This window comes from Falco biarmicus, chromosome 4 (genome assembly GCF_023638135.1).
Source record: "Falco biarmicus isolate bFalBia1 chromosome 4, bFalBia1.pri, whole genome shotgun sequence".
In the NCBI taxonomy this organism is placed as follows: domain Eukaryota; kingdom Metazoa; phylum Chordata; class Aves; order Falconiformes; family Falconidae; genus Falco; species Falco biarmicus.
In genome coordinates, this window is record NC_079291.1 from 46,595,643 (window position 1) to 46,623,080 (window position 27,438).

At 37.6% G+C, this 27,438-nt stretch overlaps 1 protein-coding gene and 1 long non-coding RNA gene across 7 annotated transcripts in view; one reads left to right on the plus strand and one right to left on the minus strand.

Moving 5' to 3' along the window:
• Positions 1–1,471: 1,471 nt before the first annotated feature.
• Positions 1,472–27,388, plus strand: LOC130147714 (uncharacterized). 4 transcript variants are annotated; one of them, XR_008821306.1, is made up of 7 exons: positions 2,569–2,958; positions 11,308–11,464; positions 14,526–14,642; positions 18,606–19,666; positions 21,680–21,830; positions 23,194–23,306; positions 27,268–27,388. It is a non-coding gene; the product is annotated as an uncharacterized LOC130147714 (long non-coding RNA). The 4 variants fall into 4 exon arrangements; XR_008821305.1 differs by having other exon boundaries at positions 2,558–2,958; positions 14,526–19,666; XR_008821307.1 differs by lacking the exon at positions 18,606–19,666 and having other exon boundaries at positions 2,573–2,958.
• Positions 25,105–27,438, minus strand: part of ITGB1 (integrin subunit beta 1) — a 45,225-nt gene continuing 42,891 nt past the window's right edge. For all 3 annotated transcript variants that reach the window (XM_056335259.1, XM_056335260.1, XM_056335261.1), the window contains exon 16: positions 25,105–26,777. In XM_056335259.1, coding sequence (XP_056191234.1) covers positions 26,712–26,777 — 66 coding nt within the window. In that variant the 3' untranslated portion in view covers positions 25,105–26,711. The remainder of the gene's footprint in view (positions 26,778–27,438) is intronic.

A 27,438-nucleotide genomic window follows, 5' to 3' on the forward strand; every position in this document is an offset into this window, starting at 1 on the left:
CACATACCCTGCCTGGCTGGTGGCAGGTAAGTATAGAAGCATTATAGAGGACTGTATGAAAAGTTTATTTGTAAAAAGGTTGTGAGGATTGTTAAAAACATAAGGTATGAAATGTTAAGAAGGAAAAACAAAAAAAGGGAGGAATTGTAGAAGAATGAAGCCGGGTTAATTAACATTGATAGTATATAGCTGTGAGCTTGTTTCAGGGGCAGTGGGTTGGCTGATGTGGATAAGGTGCAGCTGTGGCTGGTTCCTGCTAACTTGTTAAATAGTTGTAAGGGGTATGGAAAAGAAGCAGCTGATGAAGAAAGATCAGGAAGAAGCAGAAGGAGGAGAGTGCCCTGGAGGAGCAGAAGCAAAGAGAAGATGTAGTAAAGGCAAGAAGCAGGGTGGACTGGCTGAAGAGTGTGAAGAAACAGCATGAACAGTAGATGAACTGTTGAAACCTTGTAAGGAATTGGTGGCCATGCCAGGGCAAGGTGCAGGAGTTACTAAAGTTAACCTGCTGTGGCGTGGTAAAAGCCTTATTGCAGCTGGCTAGTTTGCTAGTGCTGTGATAGTTGGTGCCCTGTGTGAGGCTCGACCTCAGGACTTCAAGATTATGAGACTGAATTTAATGAGTGGTGACAGTAATAATGGCTGTGCTAAGGGACATTTGAAGTTTTGAACAGCGATGGCAGTTCAAACAGGTGGGGATAGCCTGCAATCCAGATCACATTGAGATATAGGTAGGAAGAGCCTGGGGATCTGGATCAGACACTGGTAAAGGTGAGCTGTTGAGATCAAAGAGAAGGAAGCCTAACTGCCATGGAGCTAGTAGACTGAGGGTAATGAGCAGTAGCGATGGAGTACACGGCCAGATATGGCAGCAGCCCGTGGTGGCGGTGGGTCCAGAGTGGGTCTGGCTAGACAGTGGTGATGGCTGTAGCAGGGGAAGGCATAGGAGCAGTGCGATGCTGTGGGCGGCTCCCGCCATTGCTGCTGCTGCTCGGCCTGGCGGTGTTCTTGCTGGTGTTTATATGCTTGTTGAAGGTGTCTCCAGTCATAGAAGAAATGAGCGACCACAAGGATGCAGAGAGGCTTGTTGGGACACAGAATAATGTATTAGTGCTGTATTCTAGGTCTGCTGCAGTTGAAAGCTCCTTCAGGTTACTGTCCAGTGTGACCCAGGAGGTGAAAGGAGAACATACTTTAAGCTCATTAGAACTTCTCTCTGAAGAAAACAAAATCCCAATTTCAAGAAAGCAGATGAGAAGAAAGGTGATCAGCCCCCAGAAGCTGAAAAGCCCAAGATAAAATTGAAGAAGGGGTATGTGTATGAGTTCAGAGACAAGTTATTTGGACTGTATGAAAACTTCATTTGTAAAAAGGTTGTGATGACTGTTAAAAACAGAAGACATGAAATGTTAAGAAGAAGAAAAAAAAAAGGAAGGAATTGTAGAGGAATGAAGCTGGGTTAATTAACATTGATAATACACAGCTGTGGGCTGGCTTCAGGGCGGTGGGTTGGCTGATGTGGATAAGGTGCAGCTGTGGCTGGTCCCTGCTAAGTAGCTAAATAGCTCTAAGGGGTATGAAGGGTAGCCAACGAAGAGAGTCCTGGAAGAAGCAGAGGGAGGAGAAGGATGCAGCAGAGGGACTGGCCTGAAGAGTATGAAGGAACAGCACAAACAGTAGATGGACCTTTGAGACCTTGTGGGGGATTGGTGGCCCTGCTGGGGCAAGGCATGCTAACTACTTATTGAAGTTAACTTGGTATGTGATGGTAACAACCTTGTTGCAGCCAGCTGGTTTGCTAGTGTTGCGACAGGTAAGTAGGCAATCTCTTTTGTTTAGTCCTGCACACACATGCAGTGGAATGTCAGTACTGGTCAACTTACCAAAGCCATGCACTTAGCAAAGATTTGGAAATACTTTTTTGAGGTATGGTGAGTTATTCTTCCCTTTTCTACATTTTCTGTTTGACAGCTGTTATATGTGATGCTGCTGCCTCACATGTAGCGTTGAGTGAGCATGGTGAACAGATGGATCTGTAGTAGGCTGCTCTCCTTGGTGTTTGCTGTTCAACTACCCAGTATAACAGAGGTGTGCCTACATTCCCCAAGGCCAAGTGTGTGTGTCGATCTGCTTGTGATCAGTCTTCAGTAGACAGCAGACAATGTGGGCAACCCGAGTGGTGGTTAGAAGTACCGTTGCTGATAGCTACCTGTTCATGTTGCCCTATTCTGATTTTGCTCTGTGCATGCAGTACCTCTATGCGATCACTCGGATCATGCCCAGAATACTTCCATCTCCTGCCAGATGCTCAGAATGCTTCTTTTGCTCATCAAGTATGCCCTCCAGGCAAACAACTGCCAAAGCCTCAGTGATTCCTCTGTCCTTGACTCTAAGGAAACGAGAAATTTGGGTCAGTCAAAGCTCTACTCATTGAGATTTTTGAAAGCCATAACTGAAGTTAGCAAGTAGAATATTGTTGTAAAGGCTTGCTGCTTATATTTTTCCTAGGAATTTGAGCCCTTCTTTCTGGTAACATGCATGTATTGTGAAGGTGGTACTTGAAATAATCTGCATTGTTAATAAGCATATGGACAGTCATTTGGAGAAAACCGATGTCTAGATATGTTGTCCACATATATGCAGACAACCTTCATAATTTGCTTTCATGTAGCACTTTTTGACAATAAATAGTAATATTTTGCTCAAAGAAGGGAATCCTAAGGTAGGAATAAATGAAAAATGTGATGTGCTCCCCAATATACTATATATATCACACAGAGAATGAGGAAAAATGGATAATAGTATCTGATTCCTGCTGTGGTTAGGACATGTATAACTTTTTTCGCTTAGACATTCACTGTTTCATTGTAGACAGAAGCAGAACAGCTTGAATATGCTTCAGGTCCTGGTAAGTTCTTTCCAGGATCACTTCTCTTCCATGAGAAAAGTGTTTTCACACAGGTAGTGTGTCATCTCTTGTTCTGTTTGTTGATTTTTTAATGTAATTCTATATATATCCTAAATATGCTTTTAATTAGCGTCACTTATGTTTATCATTGTGATTTATGTGCACAGCAGTATGCTTGTGTTACTTCTCTATAATAGCATAAATGGTTTTGCATAGGGAGCTTGTAAAGACACCATTCACTGTTGCTTGTTCTTTTTCTGTGGATGCGTTTTTCATTAGCATCCTCAATGTACGAACATAACAATGTTAAACTAGAAAATAGTCTATCTATGGCTTGTGTAGTATTTGAGTATCCTAAGAATACTAATTGAATGTTGCCACATTTCTGTGAAGTTGAAGACTATTATATTCACTTTACAGATGGGGAAACTGAGGCATAGGGAGCTTATGTGAATTACCTGAAGTCACTTAGCAGATCTAAGACAGTACAGGTCATTAATATAGGATTACTTCTAATCTCTGCAACAGCATAGCTGTTATTGTTACATGAAAATGGTTGTAGATTAGTGTCAGTGTATGTTCAGATATTAATCTCTACAGATCCATTTACCTACAAAACTGTTTCAAGCCAAATTTAAAATGCGTCTCTACTTCAGGCAAAGCTGTTGCTTTCTTTGCAGTAAAACCTAATCTAGATGTTTCAAAGTAAACTTGTTTGCCAAGGCATTGCTGTAATTAGTACATCTACACTATGATTTTCACTTACCAAAGGAGCATCGTATTGGATTTAAATACTTTTTTTAACTTATGTTTGCTCACTCTGAAACAATTACAAGGTGGGCTTAGATTCCAAAGGTACACATGAAAAAATCACAGTATCTGATAGATTGTTTTTACCTATCAAATCAATATTTGCAAGCAAGAGAGAAAAAATATCCTTGAGGAAGAGTTGGAAGAGCATTACAAGTACATATATCCACAAAAATGTATTTCCTAAATCAGTATTTTTTACTTTCCTATTATGTTGGGAAAATAATTGGTTTGTAATGTCAGTTTTAGAAGAAAAATTAGTTATTCATGTCTATCTAAAAAGGTCTTTTCTCTGCACTTCATTATTCTCAGTAGTATGAAACACATCTTACTTAATTTTAAGAGCATTTGTTAACAGATTCTAAAAGAAACTTAACTGCCATTTCAGTTTATATCATTCCTGTGGTAATCTGGTATCCTTGAAAAATTATAACAATACCAGATGTTTCCAGGAAAGAAAAAAGGATTTTCCCCAAAATATCCTGCAGTCAGGTGTGAGTATGTCTGGGATAAGGCAATGAAAGAAATATCTGAGTTTTGGAAAGATGTAATTGAAGAAGGGAAATTAACCTTTATTTTCCTCTTAATTTGTCTTATTTTTGGCTTGTATTTCTTTTTTAATACATTTCTTACAAGGATCAACACTTTTTAAATTTGGGGAATGAAAAGGAGAAGTTCCTAGAGGGTGGTAATATCACTGTAGTAGACTTTTTTTTAGTCCCCTTTCAAAGAAAAGGGAAACCTAATATGAGATAAATCTCACTTAACGTTAGAGGTCAGTCACACAGACATTTGTATTTGAGCTGCTCTACTAAACTTTTTATAGTTAACAGATAAATCATTTATTAGAAAAGCCTGATTATCTGAACTGTTTCAAGTATTTGTTTTGGGGTAGAGATGAATGGTGTTCTAGAAATACTAATTTCTTTCCACTCACTAAAAGAACAAACAAATTTAATTGGAGACTAATTCAAATGTAGACATGGAAGCTGGATGAGATTAATCTTACAGATTCTCTATAATCTTATACAAGATTGCAACTTGCCAATTAAAAATATAGGAACATTGAAAAATACGTCCTGTATACTGAAAACATTAACAAACTGCTAAAATATAGCAGCTTAAAAAAGAGGCAGGAAATGGAAGTTTGATCAGTCTGTCCCCTCTGTACTAAGTGCTATAAATTTTACAATATAAATATTTTAAAAGAATTGCAAAATTATCTGCTGGAACATTAATTTGTCTTTCCTAGCTTTTATTTTGTAACTTGTAGAATTCTTTTTAGGGAAGGGGCTATATTTTAATGTATTAAGCGAGCTTTAACTTAAAAGTTGGGGATCTTTAAACTCTTGGGGAAATTTTTCAGTAACTTCTTATAAAAGCTTAATTCAACTCTTCTATATTCAGTTCATTGCTATTTGAAAAGCTTTGAATAATGGTTTAACTGCTTGTTATATATTACTTTTATATTTAAAGATGCTTTGCTGTAGCTGCGCTACAGATATTAAAGTGCATATTTGACTTGAAGCTTAAGCAATCTTTAGATTTAAAGTACTTGAGAACATACTTCAATTGAAAAGGGCATAAGGAAGTATTTAAATACATTGAAGTAAACCCAAACAACAACATAATTTTAATGCCAATATCTTACAACAAGTACTTTAATAGGAAGCTACAAATGCTAACAAGCAACTTAAACTTAGCAAAATCTATTTGTATTCAATACACAAGTTGTTCAGGATACAAACATTAGTTACAAAAATGCAGAAGAGGATCGTATTGATGTTTTTAACACTGCTGTGAAAAAGGTGCTGAAAATTCAGCTAAGAAAGGCCAAAAAAATAACTTAAAGTGAAGGCAATGGAGAAGGCTGTACAGTATTACTATCGAGTCTATTAATGAAGCTGATGAATTAGTAAAGAAATTGGCAGTAGTCAATCGAGGGAAACCAGCAATAAACAAAAGAAGTCCTGCAGAAATGGAAGAAACTGAAGAAGCTGCAGCACCATCTCAAAAAAAAGATCTTAAACTATGAAGAAAAGGATTAGCAGAGAGAAAGAAGTGTAATGGTTATGGGGTTTCAGCAAGCAAGTTAAAAGAAAAAGATCTCATTCAGGAGCAAGGGGAGTTGGATAAACCTAAGGAATTAGTTCTTACAATTGAAAAGACTCCAAGACTTGCAACTTGTCCATCTGAACACACAAATATGCAGTATTCTAAACATACTAGTGAGGCGCCAACATCACTGTTATTTGGTAAAATGCTGCAAAGGTCAACAGCAGCAAGAACAAACAGAAAATAAGTTTTTGTGTGTTCCTTTTTTTTTTACATTTGTTTGTGGTATTTTAAGGCAGGAGGAATTGATGGAAAATCCAACTATTTCCAGTTAAGATTTATTTTTCAGGAACAATCATTATAAATTGCAATATCACTATTAAGCATATTCATTATCCTTGGAGACCTGTCTGTTGGTTGATGGGCAGAAATAGCCCCGAACTGGAGGGGGAACACAGACATTATGCTCTTATCTGCTTGTGCAGAAGCCTGGGGTGCTTGTAATAACAGCAATACCCCACTGTGCAGAGATCCCATTCTGAAATTGTTGGCTCACATGAACCAGTCAGGCAGACTGAAGTGTTCCACACTTATAATATCATGTTTACCTTTGTTTATCCTTGGTGACTTTTCTACTTGCCTGTCAGTTAATTAAATTCCAGCTCAGTCTTGACCCTGAGGAAATTCAGGATTGAAATGAACTGTGAGCATGTTTCTCAGTGGGACGCAGGAACCAGACTTTAGGAAGGTCTGAATGTGACTGTTTTTCTGCATTTGACCCAAGTCTCACAGAGAAGTGGCCCATACAATGTAACTGGTGTTGGTAATGAATGCAGATTTGGACATTCTGAGGGTTTGGGAAATCACCAGATAGCCCACAGTGGTCTTGCCCCAGTTGGCACCACTGCCTGCTGGTGAAAGTCAAGGACTGTGGAAGCTTCATGGGATTTTCCTTCCCAGTGTGCAAGTATTCTCCCTATCCAAATTACACTTGCTGCTGAGTCATTTGAGATATAGCAAGCTATAATGAGTCTTCTGGGACTCAAAACCTCAGAACAGAAGGAAGCTTACTGTAGTGTTCATGACTCAGCCCAATTCCAGAAACTTAGGGTTAGGCCACTGGTAAGTATCTCTTCCTATTACTGCAGTTTTAGTAGCGCTGGTTCTTCCAGGATGTCCCTAACTGTCCTCATAGTAATGGCTTAGATGGCCCTTTCTGGAGGTTTAGTCTGGCCCAGAGGTAGGAGGTGATGAACTAGGACATGTACTCGTAAGTGAGCAACAGTCACCGAGGACATGTCAAGCAAAACCCCCTGGCATGAAGACTACTGGCATGTTCATGTGTTGTGCATGAGGCAAATGAGTGGTGAACGTGGTGCATATTTATGTGTATGGGGACAGGATGTATTCCCTTTCCTAGGAAGTATGAACACAGCCAGCGTACTGTGAAGGATTCTAGTCTTAAATGTAGTCTCCTCAGTTGGCCCAGGGACCACAGTTTGTTCTTCACTGTGAATGACAAAGATAGTACCAATATAATTTAAATTACCATGGCCATGCTCTTACCGACTCTTTCATTACCAGTATGGCTTCATTTTAGGTAATACTCCAGTTAAAAAATATAATTTCTTTCAAAATTGTTCAGTGTTGCTAAGAAAAGTTATACTGGAAGCAGACTATTTTTTCTCAACTTTATCACATTTCTCCTTAAAACATCAAGAGAAGTTACTACCCAAGTTTTTAAATATACAAGAATTTCACCCAAACTAATCTCAGAAAGACAAGAGAAAACTGCTGCATCTGCATGCTAGTTCTTTGGCTTTTACGGGACTGATCCATACAATAATTTCAATCTCATGTATAAAGATGGATAAATGTTATTATCCACTTGCTGCAGATGAAATGTGATAAAAAGAGGTGATGATTTTGCCAGGATCTCATAGGTAGCACTTTAGGTTCTGCCAGGAAAGTACATTATGTCAGTATAATTTACAGCATCGCTAATGATTGTTCTGAGTTATGTCAGCATTCAGCAGCTCTTTTCTTTCTTCCATCTCTGAATAGAAAGCCTTGTATTTCAGTCATGTAAATTCTAAATCCATCCAGCTTTCTAGCAGGTTTCCCTCATAGTCTTGAAAAAAATAGTGCTTTTAAAGGAGAATGGGAGGACATACTTGTGCTTGTCGTTTTCTGAAGAGCAATCATACATTTCTAAGACTCCCTTTTTTTTTTTTGGCTAATACAGTTTCAAGAATCAACCATGATAACTCCCTTTGTTTTACAGTAAATAGAAACTCAGTACAGGAAAAACTGATCAAATTAGTCCAGCTACAGCAAGGAGGATGTATTTTTCTGGTGTTTTTTTAGTCGGAAGGAGCTAGATGGTAAGGTTTTTCAGTGTGCCTTGGAGACTAGTCAGAGTTCAGTGCAGTAGTAAAAAGCAGAACCAGCAAAGTTTTCTTTTTTTAAAATATAGGTCACTTCAGACCATAGCCTTACAAATCATTTGAGTAGTACAACTGAGAAGGCAGGGAACTGTGATGCGCCGGAGGGAATACTGGCTGGAAGTGTATGATATGTTAGAACTTTTGCAATCAGTTTTGATGCTAAATGAAATATATAAGTGAACCTCAGTCCAAATAACAATAAATAATTTTTAGAAGAAATAACTTTAAACTCTGAAGTACTTATTTTCCAAGATGTTGGTGGCCATAGTACCTGATAATTTATACTGCATTTCTTCCCTTCCGATCTTAAAGTCTGTTTTGTGAACTTAATATAGTAATAAAATATTTTGGAAGAAGACATGGAGGCAAATGAGGACAGAGTTTTTTTCAATTCTGTTATACACTGGACAGATTAATTTAGTATTTTTTTATTACTGGACTATTGCTGTGTCAGTGTTCTCTATCTGTTAACAATTAACACTGAGCAGAGCTTCATTCATTGTGAAAACTGTCTTGTTTGTAACCTGAACTGTAGCTGTTTAAACTTGGAGAAATTGATTGCAGTAGAAGGGATTCTTTTGTGCTCTTATCTGTCCTATTCTTATTTCAGTTTTGTCAAATTGCCGAAATTGTAAAATGTTTCACTTCAACATTTCTCATTGTTTAGGGGAATGAAAATACAAACATAAAGGAACTGAATCAAGATAAAAAGATGAACCAAAGTGTTTCTTATATTTCTAAAATAATCTATATGGCTCTTGGGTACTTCTATTTCCCACGTTGGAATATATTAATGAGTTTTGCTTCCCTAAACTATAGTGAAGCAGATAACGCTTTCATAAATTAAAGTTCAGCAGTTGAACACAACATGTTTGACTTTTGGGGACTTGTGCATCAAAAGACTTTCTGTCTTGGACATCAGTTCTTCTGCATGACAGTAGCACAAAGTAGCACAAGGAGTAGTGGAATGTATTTGAGTGTTATATTATTACATTACAGTATTTTGACTTGAGAGCAGTCTACAAGAATCTCGTGAGGCAAGCAAATAAAAACCTAACACAGAACTTGGAATATATAAGATTATCTTGTAAAAGTGTTAAAATATAATCAATAACATATTTTTGGAGTAAAATGCTTTCATGGATGCTAGCTATATGGAAATGATGAATATGATTCTAGAGGGTTTTATGGCAGCAGCCTTATGCTACAGCAAACCTCTAGCATCTCTGGTTTTCTTTGTACAGTGGGATACGACATACTCTCTCCAGCACTGCTGTATGAGAGGTCTCTTTTTTTGTCCAGCACTGCTCCCGTAGTTCAAAACACGCACCTTCTAAGTCCCCACACAAAGATTATATATATTCTGTAATTTTCAAGATATTAAAGATCTTTTTTTTAAATTATCAACTGTCAGCATTTCACTGGTTTGATATTTTTCAGTCTTGAAAAATTTGATGGAAAAAAGTGAAGATGGAACTTAATTTCTGTATTAGGTTCTGTGAATTTGGGGAGTAAATCAAAATGAGAAAAAAGGGGACTATTATTCCATCATGTGTTTAGAAATTAGTTTTAGTAAATTAAATAATTACTTCTGAGCTCTTTAAAAATAGCTCATTAATTTATAGTTTGAATGAGTTTATTCAGGACTTAGGTATGTTAAAATAAGAATATTTAACAATCGATTAATATTGTAATAGTACCAAAAAATATAAGGTAATGCTACTATTTTTCATTTTAGAATGTAACTTTGAAAACCATCTTACTTGAAGAAGAAAGTCTTCCATGGACTTTAAAAAGAAGTAGTGGATGTCAAAGGAAAACCTTAACATTTCTTTTGAGAGAAGGGTGTCTGATTGTAACTAGTACCATTGCACCAAGATTGCCAGAGACCTTGGAATACACTTCCCAAATCCAGTATTTTAATGGTACTGAGCAACATTTCTCTGGGAATTTGTTATACCAATGAACATATTTCTGATGGAGCTGATTATATGAAAATACATTCAGTCACGCTGACACGCAGAAAATGTGAATTTAAAATAACTGTTAAATATAATAGAAGATTAATATTTATGTGTATTAATGTGTTCTGCTATTTAAAAATTTTTGCTGCGTGGGGAATATTTACACAAGTAAAGCTTATATTTTTGCAACAGTTATCAGGTGAGGAGCCTATGCCACAAGTAGAGAATACCCATAGTTTACTTAGATCTAGAAAAACAATAATGTAGGATCCCTGTAATAGAAATTACTATTTTCAAAGTGACTTCACAAAACATTATGGGCTATTTTCTGTAGCAGTCAGTTTCCCCTGAATAACTAGATCACGTTGTCTTATATCATCAATACTGGAACTTTCAGGGTTATTAGAAATAAGACACACCTGACCCGGGTGAGGTTTGTGATGCAATTGGTGAAATGACTGTCAGCCTTATGTGCTTATTGTTTATGCACTAAACCATATGGCAACATAAACAAATTTTTTAAATTCTACAAGTTAATGAAATCATCTTCTTTGATATTTAGCCAGGAGAACTGGAGTTCATCCATGTGTGTTTACAGTCTTTTTAGACAGAAAAGGACATTGTTCACTGCTGCACTGATATTTCCATATTGGCAACTAATTTACTTCTTAACCTTTTGCAAACTTGTTCATCCCTGTCCCCTCAGACTTCAGGTTTTGCTTCTGTAAAAAGAGATAATGATTCTGCTGTCTTCAGATACCTTTCCTTGGTTGTGTACCTATTCTCATCTTGCAAATAAGTTTGCTGTAAAGTAATAAAACTTAGTCTTGGTTTTAGGTAAATAAACAACAGAAATATGATATGTATTAATCCTTTTTTGATCTTCAGATTAGCAATAAACATAAACTTGAATGTGTTTTATACTAGTGTTGCTTCAGCTATTTTAAAGCTCCATTACATTAACAGGAGAGAGTGCAGGGGCTTTAATATAAATGATAATAAAAGTTGTAATATGTATTTATATATAAGATACTATCATCCAAAAATAATACTATTAAATATAAAAATAAATTAAATATAGAACATAGTTCAAAGTAAAATATGTTACTCTTTTTCTGTATCCTAGATTAAGGCCTATGTGTTTTCCTGAAGTAACTTTTTGCTTTTGTCACATTCCCAATGAGATAAAACTTCTCTTAAATGGTGAAAGACTTCCTTTAATAAGTCAAGTAAAATGCAACAGGCACCAACACTTTCACCAGCAAAACCTGACCTGAAAACTGGTAAGTGGAAAGCTAATTGTGTAGGGGCCTGGTAAGAGAACATTAAACATTTCCTGAGGATGTTGAGAGTTTGCCCTCAGTGAAGGTGGGTTTTTTTTGGTTCCCCCCCGCCCCCCCCCCCCCCGCAGTCTTTACTGGAACTTGGCCAACTCCATAAAACCATAAGTTTGTGCCAGTTCCTCATCTATCTGTATAAAATGGCTAATAAAGATGATATAATAAAGGATGAGGTAAGGATATTCTACAGCAAAATCTAAAATCTTAATGTGGGGACAAAACTACTACATCCGTGCTATGCATGCGCTTTCCAAAATGGGCCAAAATGCTGGTACATATTCGTTGCTGAATGAAACTATGGAATGCACGTGCCTGCAGCAAGAAATGCAATAAAGTCTAATTCTGAAGAGTTACAGAAAGTTCACTTCACTCTTTTTAGAAAATACCACGTGCCAGTTTCTAGAGGAAAAGCATTGGGCATTATTTAGATGTTGTCTCTATTGAACGCCTTTCTGAGTAGCTTTTATCTTTACGAAGAGAACAGTTGAGCTTTTGCACAGCATGGCTGCTAAGCTGTCATTAGGTATAGAAGATGTGAAAGACAAAGAAGCTTTTGAAGATAATGAAATGGGTAGAAGTACTGGTAAATGCAGCATAAATGTAGAGATCTGTATTCTATTATTTAGATCCCTGTTTATTTTACTCTAACACCTCATATGAACTTATTCAAGAAGTGTTACTGCTTTAGCAACTCCCAGTCTCAAGATGAAGAAACAGATGTAAGTGAAAGTTACTGGAGACGCCATGAAACACAGAATTATTTTAAGAGGAACTTAAACGCACGTAGGCTAAAAGACTTTACATTATTTGATATATAGATGACAGACTGTCAAACAAATTAAACAAGACTGGGAATACTGGCAGAATGTACAAAATATAAATAAGCATGAAGCTTAACGAAAGAATATGTTATGACGGAACTGTAGAGCTATACAGAAGAACAGGAAGAATATTTATCCACAAACCCATGAAGTTGTGCATGAGCTGGCAAGAAGCTCAGTATTGCTGTTGCTGGTGGTATTTCACTACTGCTAATTGACTACTGTACATATCTGGCTAATTTAAAACTAGCACAGTTATTTCTTCAACTTGTTAATTATAGTTTATCTAATGTAAGATTTTTTTTTTTCAAGGTGTAGATTTATAGATCACATGGATGTCAAATGTGATGTCAAAGAGAACTGGAAGCTGGCGGAAGAATTCAGATGGGATGGTGCTGAGGCAAGGTTGTTATATGAGCAAACTGAAAGTGTATTTATAAGGAGGTTTATAACATTTTATAAGGATTGGAAGGAGGCCGCTTCTGTTTGGACAAATGGGAAGAGGATTTTGAGTAGAGCAGGATCCCAAAATGGCATGTGTGGGTTTTTTTATTAGGAGCAATGTGAAGGAAAACTTTGAAAGTGTCCTGAGATTATGCACCTGAGGATCCAGAAAGTTAGTTTTTGGAAAGAAAGATATTAGCTCTTTTTCACAAGTTTAGTTGAAGCTGTTAAAACCTTGAAATGACATAACTAAAGAGAAGGACAGATGGAGAATATTACTAGAAGAACAATTAATGATGCTGAGCTTGTCTTGTTAGTCATCAGCAGAGAGACAGCTGAAGATGTGTCAGCTGATGAAATTGCTTGGAGAGAGAACATTAAGATGAGCAAAAGGCTATAAACACTGCTCTGGGGAATGAGAGAGTGGGGAAAGAGTAAAAAGGCTCACAAAGAGATGAACTGAAAGAACAGTCTTGAAAATAACTGGAGCAAAACAACCAATCTTCAAAGCCTAGCGAGTGTAAAATGCCAGGAAGGCAAGAATGATCAATGGTATCAAAAACAGGAAGAAGGCAAAAAAGAAGGAAAAGGTGGGAGGAGAGTGAGATGATGTATGTCAGGGAGCGGCATGACTAGGCTGCTCCACGAGGGAAGGCCATCTAGGAGGTGATGATGACAACAACATGATTGGGGGTGGTATCTTCACTAAGGGCACAATCCCACCGTAGCTGGGCCAGGCAAGCAGAGGGTTATTTTAATTAGGATCATATAACAGTATAGGTCACAAGAGAAGTCCAAAATGATGAGACATGATCTGAAGTCAAGTCAGCATGTCAGGGTCAGAAACAGGGGTGGTAAATGCAACCAGGTTCAGTCAACAGTCCAGTGACTGTCACTCAAATCTATAATGACAAGACAAGTCCAAAGTCAAGATCAGTGAGGTTATGGCCAGGCAAAGTCATGCCTATAACATAGCTCTGGCAAGGGCCTGAAAGCTCCCACAGCTCCCAAGGCAAGGAGAAGAGACCCTCCTCTCACAACTTACTCACACAGCTCTTCTCACGGCAGTCTGCTCCCCAGGTTACCCAGCTGCATCAAACCAGAGCTGCCCTTGACCACAGGCAGCTGAGCCCCTGAGGGGGGCAACAAGTTGCACTCGGGAGCCAGGTGATTCATACTATTGTATGATTTACGGTGGACTCTGCTGCAGTTAATGAGAATTTTGTGACTGGTTCAATTAGGGTCAGGAAGCCACCCCCAGTCCTATGTCTGACCATAATTCCTTCCATTGTAACGTGCAAGATGGGAAAATAGGATATTATGACCTAGAGGCTGGAATGAGAATCACAGTTACACTGTGATACAAACAAGAAGATAATCTTTGTTTTGAAGAGCTTAGATCTAAGATATAACACGTTCAGGAGAGCAGGGTTAAGATAATAAAAATGCCACTGTTTTTCATTACCTATGCACTTTTTAATTTTTGTATTATTTAATGTGAGCAAAGGACAGCATTTTCTTTTCAAGGCTTAGCCATTTCTTTTAAAGATTACTCACATATAGGCTAATAATTTATTATATTGTGGATGTTGTTTCCAATATAAAGTAAATTTTAGGCTCAACATCAATCTAGTAAGATGCGGTTTTTAAAAGAAATATATGAATGTAGTTTTCCAACTAATATTTCAGTTGGAAAAAACTGATAGTTGGATAAATCTGATATTTTGTATCTGCTGCAGATACTAGACTAAATGAGCTACCAAATCAGAGAAGACTTCTTGCAATTTTGGAACCAAATCCGAAAGACCCGCAGGAAACGCTGGCTTTGGCAGCTAGCCAAGCAGGCAGCACTAATGGTAAGTACACAGCTGAAGTCTGATACTGTATTATTTATTCACTAACAGTTTTGTGTGTCTGTAGAGTAGAATCACTGAGACATGCATATCTTTCAGGTTTAACAGTACAGGACTAGCTTTTTATAATCATGGAAATTATTTTAGCAAATTTAAATGTTTAGAATTCCTTTGCTTGGGACTTAGGTAAAAAAAAGTAAGAAGGTGAAGGGAATATCTATTATTGCAAAGGTGAAAATGGTCATTGACTGAAGTTCTGACACTGGGGAGCTGTACTTTAGTTTGACTGAGTGCTACTTAGGCATTTTTAAAGAAAAGATATTTGAAATAACTCACAAGTTAGGGGTATAATAGTTGAATGTGCATAAAAATATATTTCTAAGCTATGTCTGCAACACTAGATCATCACGATAATCGGAAAATTCTATCAAAGTTGTAAGTCTCAGCAGGCAGGAATTACTTGCTTTTATTCCTTCAGCTGTACAGAGAGCATGTGTTACATAACTGCATTATATCTTATGTGATAATACATAACAGTTTACAGAATGGTTTTGTCCTTCAGTTTACATACTTTTAAAACAACTGTGAGTAATTACCGTGTCTAATATTTAGTATAATGTATTTACTGTGAATATGCAAAAGCAGTTTTTCAACAATCAACACCGTAGCTTAAAATCTTCTATTATAAGAGCTTGTAAAACTTTACATTGAATACTCTATTATTTTCTATAGAGAGGAAGGGATATGAGCTAAAAATGGTTTTAGCTGCAAGTCTGGAAGTGAAATTGAAAGACCTGCAGCAAGTGGAGACTTCTGTGGCAGATCAGCTAAGCATATGTGGCTCAGAGGGTGAGGCCCTGTATGTACATTCATTTATATGTATAAAAATTCTGGCTTTGGTAGACAGTCCTAGGATGGATGCCTAAATATCTACTTTTAAAATGAAAATATTATTATAATTTGTGTCTGACTTGAAATATGTTAGATGATTATGTTTCTTAGTCATAGAAGAAGCATGAGCTAATATTCTGAACTGATCTACACACTATAGAAGATAATTAGACTCAAGAGTCTTCTGCCCTATCAAGATAGGCAAACAAATCAGGAGACTGTAAATTCTTTTTTGATAGATCCCTCAATCTTTTTCTTCCCAATTCAGTACTTAATTAATAAACCTGAAATACAATAGTTAATGATCCAAATATGTATTTAAGTAATTTTAACATTAATCAAATTTACCATAAAGTTCTTAATTAGGTTTTAAAATTTGATTTTGGGATGTTGCAGCCAAGTTCCTTGAAGATCTGTGTTCTAAAGCACAGAAGGCAGAGCTAATTTAGGTAGCCTTTTCTTCTGTGTTCCTTTTGCTGTAGCCATTGCTGTGTTATGCTCTTGTGGTTCTACTGAAGCTGCAGAATGTTGCTTGTGGGCTGTATTCGTCTTCTCTATTCAGCTGCAGCTATCTTGTTTTTACAAGCCTCCAAAAAAACAGTGTTATGGTTCAAGGTGTCAGCTGCAATGTGTTTTATATTTAAGTACAATTCTTAATAACTACCTGCATTGCTACGTGACTAGTGAAATTGTAATATATAAACTTACTATGGAAATTTGATGATAAAATATTGTAGTTGTAAGAAACCATTTTGGTATAAAATTGTGATAGACTTAAATTCTGAGAATATCTTTGGAAATGATTTAAACTTTGAAAGATTTTCTGAGAGCAGGAAAAACTTGGTTCAGAAAGTTTTTTGTACTAATTTCTATCAGATTTCCAGGTTTTATTAAACTCTAATGGAACTAATGGAATATTTCAGAAAATGGGAAAGAAATATTAAACTTGTAGATTGAAAATTTTGTACTACAACGGCATAGTTAGTGTCCTAGTCTGCATATGCATTAGCTGATTGAAGGGTGTCTCATAAAGATACTGAATAAATGAGCTTGATCAAGGAGCTGTTTGGACAGTTAATATTAATTTATAGTAATCCTTGAAACAGTGAGAAATGTCCAGAAAGCTGTAATGGAGCTATTGTTGTGCTAGTGCTTTAAAAGGATATATGGGATACATCAGCTTAACATTGGATAGAATAATTTAGCAGGGCAATATTAATAGAAAACTAAGGGAAGGAAACATCACTGATGTCATTCATTATTGGTTTATGGAAGATAACATGCAAACTGACATTTTTTTTTTGAGTGGTGTTGAAGTTACCCTATTTATTAATAGCAGTTATGGGGTTGGCATAGCTGAGATCTACAAGTCACTAGAGTTTTGCAGAAAGATGTTTTTGTCACAAAATTAGATAAATATGGAATTAACTGTTCTGTCAAATGTATTCCAGCTGAATACTTGTCAGCTTTGTGATGTGTTCTTTACCAATGTAAAATGAAAACAGGTTGTTACCTTAATTTTAATTTTCTACCTCAAAAGGAATTAATTGAGGAAATTCTGATGGCCAGCGTTATATAGAAGATTGAATTCTGTGCAAAAGTCAGACCTTACCTACTTTGGCACTTAAGATGTTTCATGAAGAACTGAGGTGCCTAAGCCAAAGACAGCAGCTCAGCAGAAGCTGAATGTGTTAAATTACCTTGTTATAGAGTATCATGCCTTCCTCGGTTTTCAACTGTCCAAAAGATTTCTAGGTTTCTGACTGCACAGTGATCCAGTTTCAACAAGGAATGGGGTCCAATAAAACCCTGTTATTTGTTGGTATCCTTCAACTGCTGAACTGTGTTATACTTGCCCACACACAGGGAGGGCTCTGTGCTCTGGATCCTGTATGGATGAAGATGCTACTGAAAGGCAATAATCGACATAAAACTTTATTTTTACTATTTCTTATTTGCTGACTGCATATAATGCTTCAGACAGGAGCATAATCACATTTTAGTTTGGGGATTAAACTGATTGGCACTTGGTTCATTTCACTAAAACACCAGTTCTTATAGAAAGTTACATGTATTTGGATGCTTCCAAATTATAGGTGGTTTACAAAATCCCAGCGTCTATAAACTACATCTAAATGGTGAGATTTTCTGTTCTGGCAATCAAATTCACATGAAAGAACAGAATATGAAGGAGTGGACTGGCAGTGTTTTCCTAGTCATGTACTAGTACTGCTAAGTGCGAGCATATTTTTTTCTGATGTATTAGACTAAAGTGAAGTGTCTCGTTCTGCCAGGTCTCTCCTGCAACAGCTCCCAGAACTCTTGACATACACGGATTTCCTATTGCTGTTTGAGAGATTTATGGAAAAGCGGTCTAGGTTCTACATCAGTGGAGAGTCCTGAAATAAAAAGAATTTGTTACTCCCTGTTCTGGGTGGAATGATGTTTTGCTGTGCCTGTTAGAGCAACACAAAGTAGCAGGCCAGACAATCTTACTGAAATAAGTCTTTTTTTTTGAATCAGATTTTGAAATAGTAATGTAATTTACTTCTAATTATTGCTACAAAGTATTTCTCTTGTGATAGAAGAGAAAATGCAGGAGGTAACAGAAGAAAGCTTTTGCTTACCAACTTGGAATCAAACTGGAAAGGTCTGCAACAAGCTCAGGCACTTGCAGCTAGCCAATTTTGTGGCATGAATAGTAAATACAAAAAAATTATAAAGGTTTCTAACCTTTCTGGATCCGATTGAAGGTTTACGTAATTCAGTGCCCTCTCTCCATCTGTGTTCAAAAGCAGATGTGTAGAGAAGAGTTTATCATTCTTCCCAGAATAATCTCCAATTTCAAGCTAAGCCATAGTTGCTATGTTCTGTAGCTAATATCCCATGATGAATTCTTTTTTGAATTTATCTATTAGTTTTAAATCCGTGGTATCCACAGCATGTCAAAGTATTCCACAACTTAATTGTGGGTTATGGGAAGAAGTACCTTATGTTTGTTTTGAGCATGAAACTATCTTTGTCCGATCACTCTGGTCTTCCCCTATTCACTTTCTCCATTGTCTCTCATGACAGGTCACTATGGTATCCTCACTAAGTTGTCTTTTCCAGGCTGGAAACCCCTTTGTATTTAATCATTCCCTGTACAGAAACTGGTATGCAACTTTTGTTATCTTTGTCATCCTCCTCAGTGTCTTTTCCAGTTTTATTGTATCTTTGCTGGGAAGGCTGAGACTGAAGTGATATTCAAGATTTAGTCACACCACTCTTTTTTTTTTTTTTTTGACAGTGTATTCTGTTTTGCTTTTTACTCTTTTTCTAGTAATCCCTAGTTATTCTGTATGTTTTGCTGAACTGTTCCTGAGCATTAAGGTGATGGTCTGTACCTTATTTCCTGAGTATACAACAGGTAGTTTGTCACAAACAGAACTTGTCACTGAATATATACAGGTATGGTTGATTTTTACCGTTTCCCTTGGTTTAAATGCATGAATGTGATTTTCTGAGGGGAGAGCAGTGGATGTTATCTTGACTTTAGTAAGGCTTTTGACACTGTTTCCCGTATCTTCATTGCAGACAAGGTGATGAAGTGTATGTTTGATAATTGGACAGTGAGGTGGATTGAAAACTGGCTGAAGGGCCAGGCTGAGAAGGTTGTGATCAGCAGCACAACGTCTAGTTGGAGGCCAATCACTGATGGCGTATCCCACGTTTGATATTGGGCCCTTTACAGTTTAACATCTTCTATAATGACCTGGATGATGGGTCAGAGTGCATCCTCAGCAAGTTTGCAGATGATACAAAACTGGCAGGAGCAGCTGGCACACCATGTGGTCGTGCTGCAATTCAGAGGGACCCAGGCAGACTGGCAACTGGGCAGAGAGGAGCCTCGTGACATTCGGTGAAGTGCCAAGACCTGCACCTGGGGAGGGATAACCCCAGGCAGCAGCACACACTGGGGTGCAACCATCTGGAAAGCAGCTCTGCAGAGGAGGACCTTGTTGGTCCTGGTGGACAGCAAGCCAGCTATGAGCCCCCATGGCAAAGGCGGCTAATGGTATCCTGTACTGCGTTGCGAGGAGTGTGGCCAGCAGGTCAAAGACTCTGTCAATGACATCTCTCAAATTAGAAAACTGGTAATTAATTCCTAAGCTGTGTTTTCTATCTTCTGTCTTTAATAGTTACGTGTTCTTTTGAAGATTTTCTTCACATGCCCTGGAAATTTCTTTAAGGGTCTTTGATGAAAAGCATTGCTGAAAGGCTTTGGAAATCCAGCTGTATGAAACGATCTCTCCTTGTCTGCATGTTACTGACTTCCTCAAAGAAGTCTAGATTTGTGAGAGATGACCTCCCTCTGTCTGTGTTGACTCTTCCACAATATGTCATGTGTCCACATATTAGAAACATCTGGATAACTCTTCTGTATTTATTTTTTTTTAACTCCCAGAGGGCCTCTTAAAAATTGAGACAGTATGTTAGCCATTTTCCATTCATATGGCAGTAAGATCCGGCACTCGACTTTGAGTTCCTTAAGCCTTCTTAAATGATTAACATTGACTCTTGGCAGTTTGCTGCTACTCCTTTTGTTGATTTATCTCTAAAATATTTTGTTGGCACTTCAGTTTGAATAATTTCACTGGTATTTGTCCCACGATGGGGAATTTCAGGTTGGATATCTCATGGAATATAGAAACAAAGAATGAGTTATATATTCTGTTATTTCTCTATTCCAATTGTCCTTATTATATCTCAGTGTCAGGTTTCTTGTTCCGATGTATTTATTAGTTTTTATGCCTTCTGTGAGGCACTAAATCCCCTTTAGCATACTTCTAATGTTTCTATTCTTTTTTATTTTCTTCATTTAAATGCAATTCAGCTTTTCCAAGGACATCTTTCTTTGATCAGCTTCTTTCACTGGCTGTTTACAGTCCTTCTGTTTGTGTGATCTTTCAAAAGTCTTTCTTGAACAGGTTCTGTGCTGCCCAAATAATTTGGTGCCTCCCTCCAAATATGTTTATAGCTACTCCTTTGAGTTTATTTTCTATAGTTTCCCTCTTTGAAATTAGGCACTAATGTAGCAGATGGTTTGGTTTTTATCAGTCTTGCAATTATAATCTCTTATCAGCTATCATCCGTTCAGAGTTCCTGATACATCTACTGTGGTATGTCAGCACCCTCATTAAAAACCCAGGAATTCTATCCCTCACCCCATCTTACTTCTTAGACTACCACTTGTTTAGAAGAATGGATGCATTTGATCTGCCTTGCCGTTTGCTGACGCCTTTTTTTTAATAAAGGACTCTGAAGTAGGCCTTGATTCTGAGTCTGTGCTACTTACACAGAAAAAAACATGACTGGGTGACTGATTGTCCTTAGGGCTGTGCTTTGGTTAGGAAATACTTCTCGAATAAAATCTATGGCACTTCAGACACACACTTTTTGTTGTTGGTTTTTTTTAACTTGTCTTTGCCCTGTGCTAACAGTAAAGGTAAATAAGAAAAAATACATAGTTCATTCATCTTCAGTTTTTTTAACAACATAGTCACTTTTTCTAATGAAATGCAATGATTTGATTAATCTATATTGAGTGTTCTGTATTGTCATGATAGTGTCGTCGAGGAAGTACAAACATTTCCATGTTCTGTATCCCAGTTTTCATTTTATAGAGCTTGTCTGTAATTATTTTTTTTTTTTTAAGATATACACAAATATCATCCACTTTCTATAAGAAAGCTCATATTGAGGTCATCGGGAAGGGATAAATTTTGATTGCTGAAAAGAAGAACATCTGAAGAGCTTGTGAAAGTTGAGAATAGGACAACAAACCAGTTAGTCACAGACAGATTCACTGGTAATTACAAAATAACATAGTAAAAGGATATGAAAGCAAATGTGTAGATGGAAGAGCATGGGTGACTTAAGGAAAACAGACGGATTTCCCTTTCTTTCATATGTGCTCCAGCTCCTCCTTGGCCTGTCTACCCTTCCTCTGTGCATGTCTTCCATACCTCAGGTGTTCCCCTGATCACTCGCATTCATTCCTTGCTCTGAAACTTTGCTTCTCCACAGTCACCCTGTTACACACTGGCCAGCACACCTTGCTGCCAGCAGCGCCGTGTACTAGTTCTGTTCTCTCCTTTGGTTCACAGTGTCCTCAGGAAGCAGAGAGCAAAAGAAAAAAACAGGCTGTGCTCAACAGATGTATTCTAAGCTGATTCACGATCCCTTTTATATAAGAAGAATCATCTATGCTTTCATCTGCATGTTGACTCATTCTTTGCAGTGAGACATCTTTAACTGGTAAGGAATATCTTGGTAAGAAGATGCAGCTTGGAACATTCAAATAGCAAAAAAAGATACGCATGTAAAAGAATATTCAAGTTTGCTGTGCAAGATGTTGATAATGGAAGTCTTACTCTTTAAATGACTTAAAAGTGAGATTAAATTTTAAGTGTGTATCAGTGTCTGCTTTGGAAATCCTAATTGAGTATGTAAAATTAGGCAAGCAACCAAGAGTGAGATTTCACATAGCAAAGAATCTACAATATCTTAATATTAATTAATTACTACAAAATCTTAAATCTCTTGTGGATAAAAATACTTGGTTTATGTTTTGTGTAATGGAGTGTTAACGCAAGGTGAGAAAGTTGGTACAGCTATCCTATGAAGAATAAACAAATACAATATTTATGATAATTTTCCATTGACAAGGAGTATTTGACTTTTAGTTCTCTGTATTTTAGAAGCTATTTCTTACATTTATCTGTATGAATTTCATAGTTTACTGTTATGTTCTTTTAAAAAATTCTGCTTTCAAAATTAATTTAAAATTAATGATCAGCCCAAATGTCCTCAAGTTATTTAAAATTATACCCTACAGTGTTTTTTCTAGCCGCAATTTACCCCTTTTAATGAGATCGAGGCTAATGTATTTATTATCGTTAATGAGCATTCGCTTTAGTTACTTTGCAGCGCTCTGTGTTCTGGTACTTGTGTTCAGTTGCTTATAAATATTTTCCTTCTGCTAGATAACTGCTTTGGCAGCAATTCTGATTTTTCAGAAAGAAGAACAGAAGTGCTTGGAAAACACCCTCTAAATAGTAGAGCTTCATAGCTAGAGCATACTCCTTCACTGCTTCTACTTGATCAATGCCAAAACTTCAGTAAATGAGTGTTTTACTTAAAAAAAGTTGGGGTCCCCCCCCCTTCATGTTCTGTGCTTCTCTTAGAATAAAGTTGTATTTGTTATGGAAAAGAAAAAAATGGTCATATTGTGCAATTGTGCTGAAAAGGAAAGAAAAACATCAGAATCCCAAGGGAAGTATATATTTATCAGCCTAGCTTCCCTTCTGTGTAGGTGCTCAAGACTGCTAAGAGGCTGTTTCAGTTTGTGCTCTGGACTAGGCTTCAAGCAGCCTCACGGTAGTTTAAGGCAAGAGGCTGAACACACCGCAGTGAAGCTATTCATGGATGTTAAACTACGTGATTACAGAGAATTATTTTCTTTAGCTGACTTGTACTTTTGCTGTTATAGTTTCAATTCAGGAAAGAAACTTTGTTTTATTAACAACTGCCATAAAGAAATAATCAGGGAAATTGATGGATTAAGGATAACTAGACTATGGTTATATTCTGTATATTAACTGTAATTCTTTTAAAACAGATATACTATTGGGATCTTATACCTGGCTTGTGTGGGATCGGAGTCTTTTGAGTCTGTGCATCTGTTGGTATTTGTGTAAGAGTTCACTGCTTCACCAACTTGCAGAACTCAGGGTAAGTAGCTGAGGTCAGTATTTATAAGCCAGGAAGGATTCATAACTAATTCTGTTTTCCAGCACTTAAATTTTACCATCTTTGAACTACACCATCTCTCTTAGCTAGAGCATCCAATCCTGCTTTGAAGCAAATCATACATTCTGTGACACTTGTAGTATCTTGAATCTGATACTGTAGGATGCCAGCTGTTCTCTCTCATTTAAGCAACTGCTCACTTAGAGATATTAAGCAGCTTCCATCTGGCTGGAAGTGGCTACTGGAAACCCAGTTTAAACAAGGGTTTGGGAAAAAAAAAAAAAAGCTCTCCTTAACAGGCCAGTTGAATTCAAAACCTTCAGGAACATCTCTGTGAAAAGCCACAAAAGCATTTTGAAATCAGACTCACTAAGGAAACTATAGAACATGTAACATAGATGAGTGGACAGAACCAGGTTAATGCACATGTAATTAAAAATATGCTGGATTCAGGACTGGTTATGCTGTATCGGGATCAGGGTTCCCAAAGGTCAGCATCCTGCCATGTGTGACATGAATTCCAGTTAGTTCAGGATTCCAGTGTTCTGTGCAGTCTGGGAAAGACTGATCTGAAAGGGACCGATACAATCTGAAACAGAAATTTGGGATTAATCTTTCTAGAATATTGAAAAACTAACAGCCATAAAATTCAGAAATTATCCTGTTTAAGCTGCCTTTTCTCTGATGAAGACAGTTTGCATGGACAAGCAATACAGAATGTGTTTAGGGAAATTTCTGAATCTTTTCTTATGGAGCAATTGAAAATCCTCAGCAGCGCTGGGGAATTGACCAAAGCAGTAGGAAGGGAGGCAAGTACTCAAGAGTCCAAAACAGAGTTGCCTCCTTCACGGCCACAGTCACGTTGCAGTTCTGTTAAGTCGGTATCAGAAGGAACAATGAACTGTACATACAGGTGCGGCTCTTACGGTTTCTTATGTTGTGATCGGGTTTGGCAGCATTCTCAGGCTGTTGTGGTTCCTCCAGTTGGAAAGGCAGTACAAGAAAGAGCATTCGTGATGCAAGGACTAATCCAGAGCAGTACTGCGGACTTTGTTATGAAGGACAGCAGGCTAAATTATTGCACAGCTTCTTCCCCTCTGTAAGCTTGCTCTCATTTGCACCAACTGCTGCTAGATCCCATAGCCCAAGAGCAGCAAGGCTGCAGCAGCTCAGTGTCCCCAGGCCCAGCCCGCAGTTACCTTCCTCGCAGCAAGCATGCGCAGACAGCCCCTGTCTCCCCGAACATGTACACAGTACCTACACGCACACAGAGATATGAACAGGAGCAAAGGCCTCCTCCCCTTTACCTTTCCAGCTGATCTGAATGAAGGTCCATCAGTGGGAAACAGACACCTCTACAGTGCCCACCAAGCCCGCAGCTGGGCTGACGCTCAGGGTATCCAGCAGCTGCCCCTGGATCTCCACGCTCCCGTGCTGCCCCCTGCATCTACCCAGCGGCTGCTGCACCACCCCCTTGCACACACACAGACCCCCACCCCACCCGACGGTGGGCCCTCCAGCAAGTGGCCTTAGACAAGCAAGTTCACCTCATAGCTGCCCCTTGGATCCCTTTGTCTCCGGTTGCTTCCCTCAGAGAGATGGAGAGCCCAGGCTCTCTGTCAATGCCCCCACCCCACCCCACCCCGGAAACCAGGCTCCTTCTGCCCTCAGATGAAGGTTGAAAGGGACTTTTGGAACAGATCCCCGTAGCTTCTCAGTATAACCTGATACACCAACAGTTAGAGAGAAAAAAAGAAAAGACTCATACAGATTCCATGAATATACTTCAGGAATGTATTTAATTACAAGGTGGGTTTGATAATCTATCCAGAACATTATACACTTAAAAAAATTTGGAAGACTTTATTTTGCTACAAAATGCAGTAATATTTCCAATTTGTTTTGTGTTGTGAAACAACATTAACCGAAGAGCCCTTTTGCTGGAACAGTTGTTGAACTACGTACTACTTTAGCACACGTGCCAACAAAAGCCTGGGGGCTTTACACCAGCGGGCAACGTACACAACACGGAGCGTTGTGCTGCACCCTGGCCTTTGTGAATTTTATACAACAGCCAACATTTGTTACCCAAGCTCGCTTCTGCTTAACTTTTCTCAGACTTGACCTAAAGGACATACTTGGCATTATTAAAATGTCTATTACCTCTTGCCCAAACAGACACAGTTCTCAGATTTTTGGATAGTATCAACTTCTATAAGATAAAGAGACGAGATTTAAGTATTTTAAGGTACTTTTATTTAATAAATAACTTCAGTAATAGCACTGTAAAAAGTGAACATCTGTTAAAATAAAAAGGCACTTAAAACAAGAATATGACTATGATGCAGTTTGAATGGTCAGAGGCAAATATACATGGCACATGTCAAGAATGATGTGCGACTCATGTCACATGACAAACTATGCAATCTTAGCTACAGGGTAAAGGCAAATTTACAGCTAAGACTGCTCAAAAAGAGAGAGAGAAAAAAGCTCATGTTGATACAAAAATATTACAAAAAGAACTGCAACCAAATATGTTAAAAAGATTAGAAGGGTGACAAAGCACCAGGCTTTAAACCAAGGAAACATTACAGAATAAAGACACAGTATCACGTAAGGCCCTTATGTGTTCTGAGGACGTCCTGGTAAGGTACTTATGCATGATACCGCCACCCAGGGCTTGAATTTACAAAGAAAAACCAAGCAAAGTTACCAGTCAGCAACTTCTTCAGTAATGGCACATGTTTTAAAGCTATTTTTCCCTTCTTAACATTCTTCTCAAACCCTTTCATTTTAACCATAACCTGGCAATAAGCAACTTACAAATTAAAAATAAGTATGCGCACACATTTCAGTCTTTTACACTGCTCGCTTCCAACTTACTCAACTTACCATATACTTAATCATAGGTCTAGCAAATAGAAGACTGATTAACCACCAGCTCCATGCTACATGAGTTTAATTATATCTGCAAACTCAAGCCCTGATTTCCCTGTAAAGCTAAAAAGTTTAATACTAAATGGCTAGGCAGAGCCCTCATGCTGATTGTTTTAACCATTTCCCTCCCAGTCATGCCACAGCAGTATCGCACCTTGCAGAAGACCTAGATTCACAGCATGGGAGTGGAAAAGGTCAAAAAGGCACCAAGTGACCTTAGCTGACTAGGCTACACAGTCTCAAGGTTTTTTTTTTTTTTGTCAGACCTCTGGCACCGATTACTTTTATTTGAAAAAAAAAAAAAAAATTACATATGGTATATTTTCACACAGGAAAACAAACCTATATGTAATGAATTAGTAAAATCACTGCAGTTTGCCCTAAATCTATTTTACTGTGACTACAAAATCGCTATGCTGCATACAGTGTGTGAAGTTATACAAGCAGTGTTCATTTTCCCTCATATTTAGGATTGACCACAGTTGTCACTGCACTCTTGTAAATAGGATTTTCACCCTAGAAAGAGAAAAATAATTGTATTAATATTTAAAGAGATGAAAAAAGCACTGTGTTTGTGAGAAGTGTAAAAGTAGCTTAAGAAATTACCCATTAATGTTTTGTTTGTACACACAAACAGCTTAAGTCAAACTAGTTTTCCCTCTAGCAACTTGAGCATGCTCACAGCTAATAAAGCAAAGGGTTAGGGCACGATCCTGTTCAGTTTACACCACAGATTTCCTTCACGGGAACTGAACCTTGTGTGGTCTGAACCATCAAATCAGGGGTCTGCAGCCCATGATACTTTTTTTTAAAGAACGGAATTGTAAACATTGTTTGAAACTGACCACGGAGCACATTCTGCTATAATAAACATTTAAACAGCTCATCTTGTATTATAATTTACTTATAAATTAACAAAGTGGAAAGGCTTGTACTATTCTGATAATACACATTGAATGTTTATACTGAACATTCAGTACTCATCATTCTCATTTTATTCCTGCAGGTTCACCCCCAAACCCCGTATATATAAAATACACATATAAAATGAAGAACCTTCTTCTGTACTGGTGCAAATGCTGTAATAAAAACATTTTTTCTACTGATACGAGAAATGACTACAGAACAACTGCTTACATCTCTCCTGTTGAGATCTGAAAAACTTTAAAGCTTATTT